The 19,156-nt window shown below is 42.2% G+C and overlaps 1 protein-coding gene across 1 annotated transcript in view; it reads right to left on the reverse strand.

Moving 5' to 3' along the window:
• Window positions 1-2,961: 2,961 nt before the first annotated feature.
• LOC311115224 (mitochondrial inner membrane protease subunit 2-like) overlaps window positions 2,962-19,156 on the reverse strand; it is a gene marked incomplete at both ends in the record, with an annotated part of 35,126 nt that continues 18,931 nt past the window's right edge. The window contains one exon of the mRNA XM_084190420.1: window positions 2,962-3,111. Within this exon, the coding sequence (XP_084046546.1) occupies window positions 2,962-3,111 (150 nt within the window). The remainder of the gene's footprint in view (window positions 3,112-19,156) is intronic.

A 19,156-nucleotide genomic window follows, 5' to 3' on the forward strand; every position in this document is an offset into this window, starting at 1 on the left:
TTCTACCTGGAACCAAAAGGGTTCTACCCAGAACCAAAAAGGGTTCTTCAACGGGTTCTCTTATAGGGACAGCCGAATAATTATTTTAGGTTATAGATAGCACCTTTTTTTCTAAGCGTGTACTCACAAGCAGTGGAAGATCTCTCTTGGCAGTAAACACTTTCATCATGTCAGCACAACAGCATTGTAACGTTAAAGGTTAATTAAAGGTACCCTCAGCAATTTGACTTTTGACTTCCTACTTACAGCAGCCAACAACAATGACATAATTCAAATCTGTCAAAACACAATTTGTTGATGTTGTCTGTAAGTAGGAAGTCGCTCCGTTGTGTATAATGATGTCATCTTGTTGACTGTGCCTTTAAGATTGACTGGTATGTTGGAAATTAAACAAAAACTAACACAAACGTAAACAACATTCCAGGTCGTTGTTGTTATTAATGCATATCACAGGATACACTTAAACGCCATCCTGATTACAACTTCCTCTCGAATTGCACTTAGTGTGTACATAATGGTGCCGGAGGGGATGGCTGCCATTTTACAGGCTCCTAACCAACTGTGCTATTTTGTGTGTTTTTTCGCATTGTTTGTAACTTATTTTGTACATAATGCTGCTGCTACCGTCTCTTATGACCGAAAAGAGCTTCTGGATATCAGAACAGCGATTACTCACCTCGAACTGGACTAAGATTTTTTCTTGAATGAGTCCGACGCAAAGGATATACTGCTTCTCCCAGACCAGGCCCAAGTCATTCGCGTGAAGAAAAGACGGAAATACAGGGGGCGGAGATCGGGGTGCCATGTGAGACTTCATCGGCGAGTGGGTAACCCACCTCTACCATCCGTTCTATTGGCCAACGTGCAATCACTGGAGAATAAACTGGATGATCTCCATTCGAGACTATCCTACCAATTAAAAACGGTATTATCTTATGTTTCACTGAGTCGTGGCTGAACGATGACACGGATAATATACAGTTGGCTGGGTTTTCCATCCATCGGCAGGACAGAACAGCTACGTCTGGTAAGACGAGGGGTGGGGGTGTGTGTCTATTTGTCAATAACAGCTGGTGCGCGATGTCTAATATTAAGGAAGTCTCGAGGTATTGCTTTGACTGAGGTAGAGTACCTCACGATAAGCTGCAGACCACACTATCTACCAAGAGAGTTTTCATCTATATTTCTCGTAGCGTCTATTTACCACCACAAACTGATGCTGGCACTAAGACTGCACTCAACGAGCTGTATAATGCCATAAGCGAACAAGAAAATGCTCATCCAGAAGCGACGATCCTAGTGGCCCGGGGACTTTAATGCAGGCAAACTTAAATCCGTTTTACCTCATTTCTACCAGCATGTCACATGTGCAACCAGAGGGAAAGAAAACTCTAGACCACCTTTACTCCACATACAAAGCTCGCCCAACATTTGGCAAATCTGATCATAATTCTATCCTCCTGATTCCTGCTTACAAGCAAAAACTAAAGCAGGAAGTACCAGTGACTTGCTCAATACGGAAGTGGTCAGATGACGCGAATGCTACGCTACAGGACTGTTTTGCTAGCACAGACTGGAATATGTTCTGGGATTCATCCAATGGCATTGAGGAGTATACCACCTCTGTCACTGGCTTCATCAATAAGTGCATCAACGACGTCGTCCCCACAGTGACCGTACGTACATATCCCAACCAGAAGCCATGGATTACAAGCAACATCCGCACCAAGCTAAAGGCTAGAGCTGCCGCTTTCAAGGAGTGGGACACTAACGCTTATGAGAAATCCCACTATGCCCTCAGACGAACCATCAAACAGACAAAGCGTCAATACAGGACTAAGATTGAATCCTACTACACCGGCTCTGACACTCGTCGGATGTGGCAGGGCTTGCAAACTATTATGGACTACAAAGGGAAACCCAGCCGCGAGCTGCCCAGTGAGGCGAGCCTACCAGACGAGCTAAATGCCTTTTATGCTCGCTTCGAGGCAAGCAACACTGAAGCATGCTTGAGAGCACCAGCTGTTCCGGACGACTGTGTGATCACGCTCTCCATTGCCGACGTGAACAAGACCTTTAAACAGGTCAACGGCATCCGACCGTAAGGCGCTACAGAGGGTAGTGCGTACGGCTCAGTACATCACTGGGGCAAAGCTTCCTGCCATCCAGGACCTATATACTAGGCGGTGTCAGAGAAAGGCCAAAGAAATTGTCAAAGATTCCAGTCACCCAATAGACTGTTTTCTCTGCTACCGCACGGCAAGTGGTGCCGGAGCGCCAAGTCTAGGTCTAAAAGGCTCCTTAACAGCTTCTATCCCCAAGCCATAAGACTGCTGAACAATTAATCAAATGGCCCCCCTCCTCCTTTGTTTTTACACTGCTGCTGCTCGCTGTTTATTATCTATGCATAGTCACTTTACCCCTACCTACATGTACAAATTACCTTGACTAACCTGTACCCCCGCACATTGACTCGGTACTGATACCCCCTGTACATAGCCTCGTTATTGTTATTTTATTTTTTACTTTTGTTTATTTAGGAAATGTTTTCTTAACTCTATTTCTTGAACTGCATTGTTGGTTAAGGGCTTGTAAGTAAGCATTTCACTGTAAGGTTGTATTCGGCGCATGTGACAAATAGAATTTGATTTGATTTGAATGTACGGTTTTGAACATGTAGGACATGTTTCAAGTGGTTCTTGAATATGAAAAGCAAATCTATATCTCTGCATTCAGTTGTTCACATTACATGGTTGCAAAAACATATTTTACAATTGGCCAATGAGACATATGGGTAATGTAAATCTTATCCATTGACATATTCAGCTTTTTCGACAACAAAGAGATGTCATACAGTAGATGTGCCACATCAGAGGACTATGACATGTTCACATGTATGACAGAGAGAGAGAAAGTGTGTAGGTAGGTACAGTATGTAAATGGCCATGAGCAAGCCTCTCCTCAGTCCTCCTCCTCCTCCTCCTCTGTTGTGTCCACGTGCCATTTCAGCAGGGGTCTCCGCTCTGCGGGGAAGGACGGCTCGATACTCTGCCACCGATTGGGCGGCCAGATGATGTTGGAGGCACGGCTGTGGACCAACCCCAGAGACACCTGCGGAGAGGAGGATAGGAATAGAGGGAGGAAAGGAGAGAGGATGAGAGAGAGGAGGACAAGGAGGAGAGGAGCCTGGTCAAAAAATTATCATACTATCGCTCATTAAATGATCATTAGAATCAAGGGGCAGTTCTATGGCGTTAATAACATTGCTGCCGAATGCTTGATGGCCAAAACATGTCCATTGTGACTAGTGCTGGCAGTCTTTTTCAAGTAAAAAATAAGATGGTAACTGGGGGCATCTGATAATACTAAAAATGTCTCAAGAAAATGTTTCTATTAAAAACAGTTTTTTATTTTTAGGATGGAATTGATTGAGTTATTCTCTTAGTTGTGTTGTCGCAACAGCAGTTAAATAGACTATGATTTGAAGAACAAAAACAGTAGCAGCAGCATATACACCAGTCAAAAGTTTGGACATACCTACTCATTCAAGGGTTTTTCTTTATTTTGACTATTTTCTACATTGTAGAATAATAGTGAAGACATCAAAACTATGAAATAACACATATGGAATCATGTAGTAACCAAATAAGTGTTAAACAAATCAATATATATTTGAGATTTGAGTTCTTCAAAGTAGCCACCCTTTGCCTTGATGACAGCCTTGCGCCTTCTTCACCACACTGTCTGAGTGGGTGGACCATTTCAGATTGTCAGTGATGTGTACGTTGAAGAACTTGAAGCTTTTCACCTTCTCCACTGCGTTCCCGTCGATGTGGATAGGGGGGTGCTCCCTCTGCTGTTTCCTGAAGTCCACGATCAGTTCCTTCATTTTGTTGATATTGAGGAAGAGGTTATTTTCCTGGCACCACTCTGCCGGGGTCCTCACTTCCTCCCTGTAGGCGGTCTCGTCATTGTTGGTAATCAGGCCTACTACTGTTGTGTTGTCTGCAAACTTCATGATTGAGTTGGAGGCGTACGTTGCCACGCAGTCATGGGTGAACAGGGAGTACAGGAGGGGGCTGAGCACGCACCCTTGTGGGGCCCTTGTGATGAGGATCAGCAAAGTGGAGGTGTTGTTTCCTATCTTCACCACCTGGGGGCGGCCCGTCAGGAAGTCCAGGACCCCATTGCACAGGGTGGGGTTCAGACCCAGGGCCCCGAGCTTAATGATGAGCTTGGAGGGTACTATGGTGTTGAAGGCTGAGCTATAGTCAATGAACAACATTCTTACATAGGTATTCCTCTTTTCCAGATGGGATAGGGCAGTGTGCAGTGTGCAGTGCGATGGCGATTGCATCGTCTGTGGATCTATTGGGGCGGTATGCAAATTGAAGTGGGTCTAGGGTGTCAGCTAAGGTACAGTGGGGAAAAAAAGTATTTAGTCAGCCACCAATTGTGCAAGTTCTCCCACTTAAAAAGATGAGAGAGGCCTGTAATTTTCATCATAGGTACACGTCAACTATGACAGACAAATTGAGAAAAAAAAATCCAGAAAATCACATTGTAGGATTTTTAATGAATTTATTTGCAAATTATGGTGGAAAATAAGTATTTGGTCACCTACAAACAAGCAAGATTTCTGGCTCTCACAGACCTGTAACTTCTTCTTTAAGAGGCTCCTCTGTCCTCCACTCGTTACCTGTATTAATGGCACCTGTTTGAACTTGTTATCACTATAAAAGACACCTGTCCACAACCTCAAACAGTCACACTCCAAACTCCACTATGGCCAAGACCAAAGAGCTGTCAAAGGACACCAGAAACAAAATTGTAGACCTGCACCAGGCTGGGAAGACTGAATCTGCAATAGGTAAGCAGCTTGGTTTGAAGAAATCAACTGTGGGAGCAATTATTAGGAAATGGAAGACATACAAGACCACTGATAATCTCCCTCGATCTGGGGCTCCACGCAAGATCTCACCCCGTGGGGTCAAAATGATCACAAGAACGGTGAGCAAAAATCCCAGAACCACACGGGGGGACCTAGTGAATGACCTGCAGAGAGCTGGGACCAAAGTAACAAAGCCTACCATCAGTAACACACTACGCCGCCAGGGACTCAAATCCTGCAGTGCCAGACGTGTCCCCCTGCTTAAGCCAGTACATGTCCAGGCCCGTCTGAAGTTTGCTAGAGTGCATTTGGATGATCCAGAAGAGGATTGGGAGAATGTCATATGGTCAGATGAAACCAAAATAGTAAAAACTCAACTCGTCGTGTTTGGAGGACAAAGAATGCTGAGTTGCATCCAAAGAACACCATACCTACTGTGAAGCATGGGGGTGGAAACATCATGCTTTGGGGCTGTTTTTCTGCAAAGGGACCAGGACGACTGATCTGTGTAAAGGAAAGAATGAATGGGGCCATGTATCGTGAGATTTTGAGTGAAAACCTCCTTCCATCAGCAAGGGCATTGAAGATGAAACGTGGCTGGGTCTTTCAGCATGACAATGATCCCAAACACACCGCCCGGGCAACGAAGGAGTGGCTTCGTAAGAAGCATTTCAAGGTCCTGGAGTGGCCTAGCCAGTCTCCAGATCTCAACCCCATAGAAAATCTTTGGAGGGAGTTGAAAGTCTGTGTTGCCCAGCGACAGCCCCAAAACATCACTGCTCTAGAGGAGATCTGCATGGAGGAATGGGCCAAAATACCAGCAACAGTGTGTGAAAACCTTGTGAAGACTTACAGAAAACGTTTGACCTGTGTCATTGCCAACAAAGGGTATATAACAAAGTATTGAGAAACTTTTGTTATTGACCAAATACTTATTTTCCACCATAATTTGCAAATAAATTCATAAAATATCCTACAATGTGATTTTCTGGATTTTTTTCCCTAAATTTGTCTGTCATAGTTGACGTGTACCTATGATGAAAATTACAGGCCTCTCTCATCTTTTTAAGTGGGAGAACTTGCACAATTGGTGGCTGACTAAATACTTTTTTCCCCCACTGTAGAGGTGATATGATCCTTAACTAGCCTCTCAAAGCACTTCATGATGACACAAGTGAGTGCTACGAGGCGATAGTCATTTAGTTCAGTTACCTTTGCTTTCTTGGGTACAGGAACAATTGTGGACATCTTGAAGCAAGTGGGGACAGCAGACTGGGATAGGGAGAGATTGAATATGTGCGTAAACACTCCAGCCAGCTGGTCTGCGCATGCTCTGAGGACGTGGCTAGGGATGCCGTCTGGGTCGGCAGCCTTGCGAGGGTTAACACGCTTAAATGTCTTACTCACGTCGGCCACAGAGAACGAGAGCCACAGTCTTTGGGAGCGGGCCGCGTCGGTGGCACTGTGTTATCCTCAAAGCGGGCGAAGAAGGTGTTTAGCTTGTCCGGAAGCAAGACGTCGGTGTCCGTGACGTAGCTGGTTTTCCCTTTGTAATCCGTGATTGTCTGTAGACCCTGCCACATACGTCTCGTGTCTGAGCCATTGAATTGCGACTCCACTTTGTCTCTGTACTGATGTTTTGCCTGTTTGATTGCCTTACGGAGGGAAGAACTACACTGTTTGTATTCAACCATATTCCCAGTTACCTTGCCATGGTTAAATGTGGTGGTTTGCGCTTTCAGTTTTGCGCGAATGCTGCCATCCATCCACGGTTTCTGGTTTGGGTAGGTTTTAATAGTCACAGTGGGAACAACATCCCCTATACACTTCCTGATGAACTCAGTCACCGTGTCTGTTATACGTCAATGTTATTCTCAGAGGCTACCTGGAACATATCCCAGTCCGCGTGATTAAAACAAACTTGAAGCATGGATTCCGATTGGTCAGACCAGCGTTGAATAGATCTTAGCACTGGTACTTCCTGTTTGAGTTTCTGCCTATAGGAAGAGAGGAGCAAAATGGAGTCATGATCTGATTTGCCAAAGGGAGGGCGGGGGAGGGCCTTGTAGGTATCCCGGAAGGGGGAGTAGCAGTGGTCGAGCGTTTTAGCAGCGCGAGTACTACAGTCAATGTGTTGATAGAACTTCAGTAGCGTTAGGACTTGAGTTTCTGTATGTTATCACAATCACACAATGAGTAGTTAATCATGAAACATATACCACCCCCTTTCTTCTTCCGGAGAGTTCTTTATTCCTGTTGGCACGATGTACTTAGAACCCAGCTGGCTGTATGGACGGGGACAGTATATCCAGAGAGAGCCATGATTCCGTGAAACAGAGTATGTTACAGTCCCTGATGTCTCTCTGGAAGGAGATCCTCGCTCTGAGCTCGTCTACTTTATTGTCCAGAGACTTAACATTAGCGAGTAATATACTCGGAAGCGGTGGATGGTGTGCATGCCTCCTGAGTCGGACTAGAAGTCCACCCCGAATACCTCTTCTCCGCCGGTGGCGTCTTGGAGCAGCCAAGTTCAATTCCCCTGGGGGTTACGAACAAAGGATCCAATTCGGGAAAGTTGTATTCCTGGTTGGTGAGATACCGCAGGTCTGATATCCAAAAGTTATTTCTGGCTGTATGTAATAACACAAAAAATTATCTGAGCTAATAATGTAATTTTTTTTTTTTTAAAGACTGCAAAGTTGCTTAGGAGCTAGAAGCAGATGTCGTCTCTTGTCAATGCTGGTACTTATTGCTGTCAAACAAAGAGTACGCTTAGGCTGTACTTTGTTTATAAGTTTTATTTATATCACAAGATGTCAGCATAAGTTTACAGACCCTGCAGGGCTGGAGAACAGTGTCCAAAGATAATCTGTCTGTTCTAACCCCCTCTGCATCCAGCCTATACTTATAAAGAATGCAAAAATATGGGTTGCTCCCTCTGCTGTCCAATCACCTGTCTCCCCTGGGGCGTCACCCTACAAATGGCTACTTTTGAACTAAAATAAACATCCTTTCAGTTCCACTTAAAAAACATTAACAAAGACATAATCCTAATACACTACATTCCCCCCTTCGAGACGAACTAAAAGTCTCGAAAACAAACAGAACAGGATTATGACAAGTAACAATTTATCTTATTGAGTATCTTTAACATTAAACCAAAAAACATTTTTCTCTAGAGTGTAAATACCTTTCTATGAAATATGAACAAATGTTTATGGAGTGTGAATACATTACTATGAAATATGAACAAATCTTTATGGAGTGTGAGAGCGAAAAACCTGTCTGGCAGCCTTCGTTCCAAATATCCATCCATCAATCAAGACAGTAAAATTCTCTCACGGTCCCTCTGCCCCAGGCAACCACCTAGGTACTCCAGATGAATTCATAAATCTTTATAAATGCATTTGAAACTATGATGCAATTAAATACACATGAAAGCCCCAGCAAACAAAATACTATCCAAAATGTCCACTCTAAGGCTGGTCAACCCATCGGACCCTACAGTGGATCTCTATCCCTGCCTAGACTCCCTGTCCCTAAGCATTCACGAAATAAACAAAAACATCTAAGATCCCCACATGTATCCAATAACATCAAATATCATTCTACAAAATTAATACCTAAGAATATGACACACATTATGTATTACACATGCAAATATGTATATATTTCATTGCAGACACTGGAATGTAGTCCACTACACTTCATCTCCTCCGTAGTCTCGACTTCCAATGCATTGTTGATGATGGAATCGGAACCTTTCCACCCCTTCCCTGTTCCATCTCCTCCAGTCATTGTGCTTTCATATTGTCCTTGTTTGCGTTTTTCAATCTCTACATATTCCCCCATATGCTTCTGGAAGAAAAGAAAAGACCAAACAGTATCTTTTGCAAAACAACACTTTCAAATTAAACATCAATATCAACTAAGAATATAAAAATTATATATAAATGATGTATGAATCACATTATCCTATTTCGCCCCTTTGATTCATAACATCATACTAAAATCACACTAATATTGATTTTTTTTTTTTTTAAATGATCAAATAATCAAAAAGGATATTTATCCATTAATACTCCATCCAGACCCCCTTGTCCATCTTCATCCAGATCAGGAACAGCCAACAACGGCATCTGAGTGTTGTCTCCAGGCATCACAACTCCAACCCATCTTAATATCATAGCTTTCGCAAAGGTCAGTAACAAAGTACAAAAGCAAAACATCACACAAAGCGCTATCAGAGCTGCAACTAAAATCTGAACCATCACTGCTCCTACTGGGCCTAACTGATCTTGCAACCAAGTCTTCGCTGACCATCCAGCTCCTTCAGATCTACCAAACGCATCCCTTATATTCTTCAACGCATCTATAACACTCGTGATATTATCGGAACTATCAGGGATCAAAGTATAACAATCATCCCCCGTCAGATTCATAGCCAAACATAAGCCACCTTGTTTTGCTAAAATATAGTCAAGAGCCATGCCATGTTTCAACAGCGTCAGTCTGTGACTTCTTTGAGTATTTGACAGAAGGTTAAACCCTCTTATTGTTTCATTCGCAAACCCCTGCAAAGTATAGGTAATATTATCAATATGATCTGCCAAAAATGTTACACCATACCATGGAAAAAGTCCCAGTCCCCACTTCTCTCCTAGACTTATCCTGCAATGGTAGGCTTCAAGACTATGAAATGTCGCCATGTCTCTTTTCACCCTATTTTCAACCCTAGCTTCAGATTTATCTGTGTCCGGTGCTACCCCTCTTCTAATGGTAAAAGCCTCATATGGAAGCTTCAACGTTGACATGTAACAACATCCTGTCCATCCATAGGGTAAGAATATATATGCTTTATCACCACAAACCCACCAAATATCTCTAAAATTCCCAATAGTCACATTGCCAGGCAAAAGCTGATCTTTCACCATCAAAGTCCTGCTCTTCTTACTAACTGGTACATAAAAAGTTACATTACATTTCTCATCTCTAACCTTATGTTCATGCTTACCCAAAGTCATCATATAATCATCACAATTTGATATTCCCATGAACATCCCCTTTCCATCATATGTTTTATTAGAACAAAAACAACTTTTAGCCCTCACTGCTTTCACCTCCAATGCTTCAGGGTTCGCTGTTACCTGATTTTCCTTCCCATCTAACAAATTCACATAGGGTAATTCATTTAACCAAGAACACCTAAACCTAGGCCTAAACAAATGTTTTGACAACGACATTACTTTATCTGTTAATGATTGTTGCTGATACAACAGCCATGACAAAGCATAAGATTGACACATACTCGATAGAGGTTGAGCGACCGTCTCTAAAATGGAACCCCACGTCTCTGGTGTTGGAATTCTCAACAGACATGGACCCTCAAGATTCCTCACTGATCTTACAGAATGAGTTAACTGCTGGAACCAAAGATTTCTACCTGCCCATTCATCTTTAATCTTTAAAACAGAAGAATCAAATCCATATGCCTTCCATTTAGTTTCTCTTTTCCCTAACGAGCGGTGTTGATCAGATGTATCTTCTGATGTTATGTTGAAATCAAAGAACTCATCCTGTACCTCCATGATATTATGTTGCACTATTTCAGATGAATCTATATTGTTCTCTATCACTATCTGCTGAGTCACTCTTGCTACATCCTTTAATTTCAGAAAAGTTGTTGTCGGTGTCGGTGTCATACTTCCTACATTTGTTATTGCCGTCGTACCATTAATCCCTTCCAAAGTTACCATTAAAGTAGTTGATTTAGTTGATGAATTAACACCCTTAACTACTTCTAGTTGGAAAGCTACCGATATCCTCTGTGTATTATTTACTGTTGGAGTGGCTACTGTAATATACTTCTCCTGAACTCCTTTGGTGACTGTGGAAGCTTCAACAGACTTCAACTCTTCCATTATAAGCGTCACTTTACGAATTACATAGCCTTTTAACCAATAATTCTTAACCGGAACAAATTGTAATGCTTGCACTAGATAAGTACACATATATTCTCCCTGATCTTTCTCTGTAACATTACGCAAAAGAAGTGAACAATCACTCATAACCCTCTTCCCCTTCATATTGTTGTACAAAATATACTTCCTTTGACTAGGGGGCACAGCTTCTACATCTGGTCCTGATAACAATACTTCTTCTCCATAATTATCTCTCCATGTGGGAGGAACGTCCCCTCCCCCACTCCATCTCTCACAGCTACAAGGAAGATGAGCTGTCTCACCCCTCCTAACCTTAATAACAGTCTTTTCTTCTAAAATTGGTGCTGGAGCTATTGGTTCCCTTGTAATCAAATGCGATATATTTATGGCTTTAATAACTATCAATGTTGAAAGAGTTAAATTGCTTCTCACTGTTGTTATAATAGACTGAAGTGTTGATGTCATTGTTGTTACTTCATCCATTCCCCCTAAGACCCTTAACTCTTCATTTGTATTCCCATCTATCACCACTAGTGTCACTACCTTAACTATCAGTCCTAACTCTAATCCCTTACTTTCAACCTGTTGATTATAAAAACTACATTTATAATCACCTTGATCTTCCTGCTGGGAATTGTAAATATAGATACCGCAATCACCCTCAATCTTTATTGTTCTCTCATCATTTAGCAACGCATACTTTCTCAATGCATCTGCTCCTAACAGATCTAAACTCCTACCATATCTATCTTCCCACTGAACTCTAAATTTCCCTTCACCACTGTTCTCTCTCGTGCACTTACATGGGAGCTGAGCTGACTGTCCTAGAGTTACTTCAACCCTAGTTTTCGTAACGTTTTGGTCTGACTTTTCTCCTAACTGGTCTAGGCCTACTTTGTCTAACTGAATCACTAACTTCTCCTGCAACGGAGTTGCCCTTGGTGCTCTCTGCTGCTTCACATTCCACTGAAATATTCCCTGTTGCTTCTGGGACGTATTGAAAATCAATTTCCCCAAATCCCCTTTCCTTTCCATCCATTGCATAGTCATCTCTGACATCATCAGAAGTGTAAACATTATCAACGTTATCCCCAACATTGACAATCTCTCCCTCTTCCTGTTCTCCCCTATCTCCATCCTCTCTCTCTGCGCGTGGCACCTCTTCTCCAGGCGCTTTAACACAATGTGACAAATGATACCACGTAGGAGACCCCTTAACCTGGACAGCTGTTCCAGTGCTACGAACCACTTCAAATGGTCCTTCACGACGTTCGTTATACCACTTCCTTCTGAATACCTTTACGAATACTTTGTCCCCTGGTTGTACTGTATTCCTCTTTTCCTCCTCAAGCTCCTCCTGCACCTCTTCTTGTCTTTGCCTGTCAGAAACATATGTGGACAACTTTTTATGAAAATTGGCCATATATGTAACATACGCTCTCATTTCATCTTCCAACAGAGCCAAGCTTGGACCCTTTCCGCTTGTTCGCAAACAAGGCGTAGGCATCCTTCTTCCTGTTACCAACTCATGGGGTGTCATACGTAGATCACGCAACTCACTTGAGCGACACACCATTAGTGCTAAAGGAAGCGCCGCTATCCAGTTTAGACCCGTATGTTGACAAATCTTCACAATGCGATTTTTCAAGACACCGTTCATTCTTTCACACATCCCTTGACTTTGTGGGTGATAAACTGCTCCAAGACGTTGCTTAATTCCCAATTTTTGCAACATCAATTTAACTGATTTATCCACAAATTCCCTTCCATTGTCTGAGGATATTCGATCGGGTAATCCCCACCTGCTTATGACTTCTTTACACAAGAACTTGGCAACCGACTGAGCATCCTTACGCTTGGTTGGACAAGCTTCCGTCCATCGTGAAAATCTATCTACAACCACCAACATGTATCTTTTCCCATCAACTGGTTTTATCATATCAACAAAGTCAATAACCAACTCACGCATAGGACCCCTTGGTGTAGGAATGTAACCCGGATGAACAGTTACCCCTCTTCGAACATTATTTTTAAGACAAATTGTGCACCTTCTTATCATATAATCAATTTGTTCAAACAAATATGGAGCCCAAAAACCATATTCCTTTGTGATCTTTCTGTTAACCTCCCCCCTCGCAACATGAGCTAACCCATGTGCTTCCTGAATCATCAGACCTAAGAGGTCTAGAGGCGCTACTATCAACCCCTCATGGTTTCTCCACAGACCAGTAGCATCTTTGACCGCTCCTCGGTCTAGCCATAGCTGTTTGTCGATCATAGAAGCAGCTTCTTGCATCAAAATTACATCCTGAAGCGTAATTTTGTCTTCCAAGTCCACTCCATGAGTGACCAGCAAAACTTTTCCCAATTTATCCGCTCCTGTGACGGCTTTTGCAGCTTCATCAGCAGCTTTGTTCCCTTGTGTCACTCTTGACATATCTGTTTTGTGAGCTGCACACTTAGCTATCGCTATCTCTTTAGGCTTCATCATAGCATGCAACAGTTTCATTATTTGCGCATGATGTTGTATCGGAGAACCATCCGTTTTCTTAAACCCTCGACCTTTCCATACTGCCCCAAACAAATGACATACACTATGTGCATATGCTGAATCAGTGTATATCGTTACTCGCTTTCCTTCTGCTAACAAACATGCTTCTGTTAGCCCCACAAGTTCAGCAAGTTGTGCAGACGCAGGCTGTGGTATTACTTCAGCCTTTTCCACAACAAATCCAGTTCCCCTGCCTTTAACTACTGCATAACCAGCACACAATTTATCTCCCACCCGATAACAAGACCCATCAGTCCAATACTCCAGGTCTGCCTCACGTAATGGAAAGGCTTGTAAATCTGATCTAAGCCTCGAATATCTCTCTGCTTCTTGGACACAATCATGTGGCTCACCATCCTCTGAAGTTGGTAAACTCTCGGCTGGATTTACTGTATCACACCTCACTAGGGTGACATCCTCCTGCTCTAAGAGCCTATGATAGTCTCTGAGCCTAGGCATAGTCAATGTATATTTCCCATAGTTCAGAAGATTTCTGAGACTATGATGGGTAAGAATTGTTACTGGGTAGCCCATAGTGACCGATGATGCTTTGTCATACATTGAATATACTCCCACCATTGCTCTGTAGCACAGTGGTAACCCTAGTTCTACCTCTGAATAAGCAGTAGAGTAGTAGGAAATAGGCTGAGGATTCGTCCCCGTGCCTGTCGGCTGACAAAGAACTGCACACGCATATCTACCTCCAGTAGAAGTAGACACATATAGCAAAAAGTTATTTGAGTAATCTGGTAGTGTAAGTGCAGGTGCCTCCTGCAACCTCTGTTTGATCGTTTCAAATGCCACATGGCCTTCCTGTGTCCAGGAAAGATTGCTATGGAGTTGACCACTCTCAGTACCCCTAACCATAGCTCTCAAAGGTGCCATCAAACTAGTATAACCCTCCACCCAAGCTGAGGAATAACCAGCAATACCCAGAAATGTCATCATCTCTCTGACCGTTCTAGGCTTTGGAGCCTTACGAATAGTTTCCACTTGCCTGTCCGAAATGTTTCTGTGGCCATGCGTTATGTTTTGACCTAAATACACAACCTTCTCCTGACAATATTGCAGCTTTTTCTGTGAAACCTTATGCCCCTTTTCTGCCAATACCTGTAGCAATTTAATTGAGTCTCTATGACATGTTTCCTTATTTTGTGAGCAAACCATTATATCATCTACGTACTGAATGACAGTGCTCTGCAATATCTGATCTATCCCTACCAAATCATCCTTCAGTACTTTATTGAAGATATGAGGAGAATGCCGGTACCCCTGTGGCATTCTACTGTACTCATAGAATTGTCCCTTATATGTGAACCCAAATAAATTCTGACTCTCTACACTAAGTGGAACACTAAAAAATGCTCCACATAAGTCTAACACTGTAAAATGTATCGCATCAGGAGGAACTTGGGCTAACAAGGTATGAGGGTCTGGCACTTCTGCTGGAAAGTCAGTCACTACCTCATTTACTGCTCTCAAATCATGAACCACACGATAAGTTCCACAGGCCACAAAGGTGTGTTACTCCGAGGGTTTTTTGTTGTCCTTAAAACACCTGCTTTCGAAAGTCCTTCAATTTGTGGTTCAATCCCTTGGATTGCTTCATCTTTCAATGGATACTGATTTTTCCATGGAGGTCTGGCTCCTGGTCGAAGTTCAACTTTCACAGGTTGGGCTGATTTTACAAGTCCAATATCGGTACTGTGTTGAGACCACAACCCTTCTGGAACTTGTTGCAACATCTCCTCTTTCATAGAGTCTGAATCCATCTTCATATTGCAAATAGATTCATGTGTCATCCCTACAGCCTGTGGCTCTCCTTGTCCTTGAGCCGAAATCATTATTTTAAGAAATCGTTGATCTTCACTTCTCCAGATCGCCAAATTCTCTTTCATTGGTCTGAAAATAAGTTTCTCTGCTTCTGTCATCATTTCTCCTATTTGCTTCTGCTCATAGCCTTCCGAAACCAACAAGGTAACATGTGGCACACTCTTCTCAATCTCAAATTCTTTATTCAGATAGTCGTCTGTGTTTATCTTCATAGCTGCTCCTTGTGGTCCTAAAATAATGCAACTTGAGCTAAGTTGAACATTCTTCGGTTGATGACTCAACCATTCCTCTGAGTGTGGTTGGGCAGCCTTCTTGAAATACTTGAACGTACAATGGAATGGATGTTCCGGAAGCCTCGCATCCGGCATATTTGCAACAATAAATCTCTCCCATATCTTAGCCTGCTTCATAAAATCTTCACTGAGATTTCCAATCCAGAATACTGAAGACGAATCCATCTCTGTCATCATCAACACTTGGTAAACCTTTTCCTTTGGCATTTCTACCAGACTGCCGTCTGGTGTACATCTTATTGTACAGTTCAATTTACACAATGCATCTCTTCCCAATAATGCAACAGGTGTATGTTCTGATACCAGTATGGGTATTGTAATTTTCTGATCTTTATAGCAGAGCTCAATTGGTTCCGTAAGAGGAATCAGCTGTTTTACTCCCTCAAATCCGATTGTCCTAATGAGTTGATTGGACATAGGGAGATGTGTAGCATCTTCAGGCCGAACACAGGTGAACGCAGCTCCGCTATCCGCCATCACTTCCAATGGTCGGTTGTTTATTTTCACCTCAATTGTTGGATCTTTTTCCGGTCCTGATGCTACCAGCTGACACCCCCCTTTCGGATCTTCTAGGCACCTCTAGAATCCTTGCTCCGGACCCCTGTAGGGGTTCACCGGTCCTCCAGATGATCTTGACTGGCCCCTGTATCTTCCTCTGAAATTCCCTCTGATGTTTCCTCCTGACTTATTGCACCCACGGGCAAAGTGACCAACCTGTCCACAATTATAACATGCTTCTGAAAGTTGCTGGAAGGATGACTTAAATCTTCCTCTTTCTAAGTCTTCTCGTCCTCTTCCTCTCCAATTCTGTGTCTGTCCAGAAACTGGCTGTGGATATGAAACAACTGGTACCGCCATTGGTGGCTGGTACAATTGCGGTTGGAACTGTTCTGGTTGAAGCTGTGGCAGTGATTGTTGATTTGGTGCACACTGATTCTGCATAACCAAAGCTTGTTTCTTCTCCTTCTTATTCTCCACCAGTTGTATTTGATTGAGTTTTCTGAGAGTTTCTTCGTCCTGTTCTTTCTGGTTGTGTTCCTTTTTCCTGTACAGATCCACTTGATGGGCTATATGATCGGTATAGACACCTTTTGTCATGCTTCCAAGTCCAACCACTTCTGCCAGTTTGCTCCTTACTGGTGAGGGCAGTCCCATTTGCAGTTTAGCTCTCAAAATTGACTGCTCAATTTGACTCACATCTGGATCATTTCCAGTAATATTTCTCCACACTTGATGAACTCTTGACACATAGGCTCTCGGATTTTCTTGTTGTCCTAGTGGGTCAATCAGAATATTATCAGGATGCACATTTGTTGGAAATGTATCTTTCAATGCTCTCCACAGACGATTCCTACTTGCAGCCAACAATTCAGGATCGTTCACTGCAGTCCCTACATATCTAATGAGTCCAGCTCTCTGAAAGACTTCTTCCATATCTGGAATCCCAATGAGATTAGCCAAAAGTCTCTTAACGTCTCCTATGGCTGACTGTGTTCCCACCGTAATTTCTTCCAATTTCGAAATCCAAGGATAGGCCCCATCCTGAAGAATAGGCAGCTTCTCAAGTATATTTGACATATCGGTATTTTGCAAAGGCTTATATTCTAAGTTTTGACCTCAAATGATAACTGGCATATTTTTACTCGTGGCCTCTTTCCTTGGCCTCAATGCATATCTTCCCTCACCTTCTTTGGATTCTTTTTCCCGCAGTTTCTCCCTCTGTATCTTCAGCGTCTTGAGTTGTTCCTCTAGTTCTCTTACCTCTTCGAAAGTCCTCGCTTTATCCAGGCATGATACACATCGGTCTATATCTCTTTCTATTTCTTCTGTGCCAGTCCTTGTAGGATAAACTCCTCTCGAATGCACAGCACCTTTAGTCTCCAAATTGTTATCGCTGTCTTCATCTTTGCTTTCATCAGAACTAGAATATCTTGTATCCTTCTTCTTCAGACCTTCCTCACCCCTTCTTTCCGTTCTGGCCAACCTCCGTCTGATCACAGGATCATATCCACCCATGATCTCCTCTGAATCACTCTGATCATCATCGTCCTCATCCAGTTTCATCCTATTTATTAACCTCATTCCACCCTTAGTTTCCAGACATCTCGTTTTCTTTTTACTTTTGGAGTCTGGATGCATTTCTATGGTCGTTTCTGCTTGTCCTCTCTCTATTATTCGTTCATCTTCATCTCTGATGCAATAATCACCCTGCTGGATGATCACTGGAAGCTGAGGATAAACATCCCTAAGCTCTACTTCCTTCTCATAAGGTGGGGGTCTTTTCGCTGAATCCGTATGTGAGAAAGGTATACTGACTTCTGCCCTTAGTTTTTCTGTCGCCTTCTCTTCCTTTAGCATTTTCTCTATAACTTTGTTTCTCTTATCGTTGGTATCTTTCATCAGTTTTTGTCCTTCATCTTCAAACAGCTTAAGAACACCCAGCTCCCTTTGTCTCTTTTCTTTACGTCGTTCCCTTTTTTTCCCCTTCTTTTGATCTGCCTTGTAAATTGACAGAAGCACTTTCATGATGTTGATGACGTCAGGGTTAAGAGTCCCTTCCACTGGCCATGGTTGTTCAATGTCAGGCCAACGTTTGTTCCATTTGCCGGATAACCTCGCAATACCCTTAACTAAAGGATTACTATTTTCAACTATATCAACCGGTGTAATGACTTTCATAGCCTTGCTGCCTTGCCTTTATTGTGAATTATTTTATTTTAGACTATATAGCCTATGGCTTCCCCCCTTTAATTATTAATATAAACTAAACAACCCCCCAAACTAAACAATCAATCAATAAAAATATGAATATTAAAAAATAAAATCAATTAAAAATTGTATTCAAAAAATATTTTTAATTAAAATAAAATAAAATCTATTAAAAATTATGAATAATTAAAACCAATTTTTTATTTGTATATCCTATCTTACCAAATTATCAATTAGTGGCTATCTTACCACAACCCATCCGGAAAGTAAATACAAGTAGTCAACTTCACAGCAATCCCAAAAAACAAAGACTTCCAATCCTACAACACTACAATACTCATAAATTCCATTGTTTAATAAGCACCCAATTATCTTAATTTCACAGAATAATGTCAGTACTTGATTTCCAACAGAACCCCTAATCAAGCCAAGTGATGCACAGAGACTCAAAAATGCAGATTTTATTCAATTGATCAGTCTGTTGCCAAGCGTCTGCGAAATTGTCATAACATCAAATATCCTGTAGGGGAAGATTTTGTAAACAGAACTAGCCTGATATCTGACTCGATCCTCTGTCACGTCACACCTTGTCACGTGCTGTACACGTCAGCACCTCCTCTCTCTCTCTCTCTCCTCTCGTCCTATCGCCTCTCATATGACAAGGGAACAAAAATGACAGACAAGCATTTAAAGTTTATACACTCACTGAGTTATTTCCAGCATTCAATATTCCCCCACTCACATTCACTCTAAGAATTAACTCAGGAATAAATAGCTCAATAACATTTTTATTTATTTTAATCCGTCATTTTATTTTATTTATTTTAATCCGTCAACATATATCTAATTTATAAATTCAATAGATCTCAACAAATAGTTTCATTTTCAAACAACAGCCGACGTAACAACCAGACCATTCCATTCATTTTCAAATCTC

The sequence above is a fragment of the Coregonus lavaretus genome (genome assembly GCF_964263955.1).
Source record: "Coregonus lavaretus genome assembly, contig: HAP1_SCAFFOLD_366, whole genome shotgun sequence".
Taxonomy (NCBI): Eukaryota; Metazoa; Chordata; class Actinopteri; order Salmoniformes; family Salmonidae; genus Coregonus; species Coregonus lavaretus.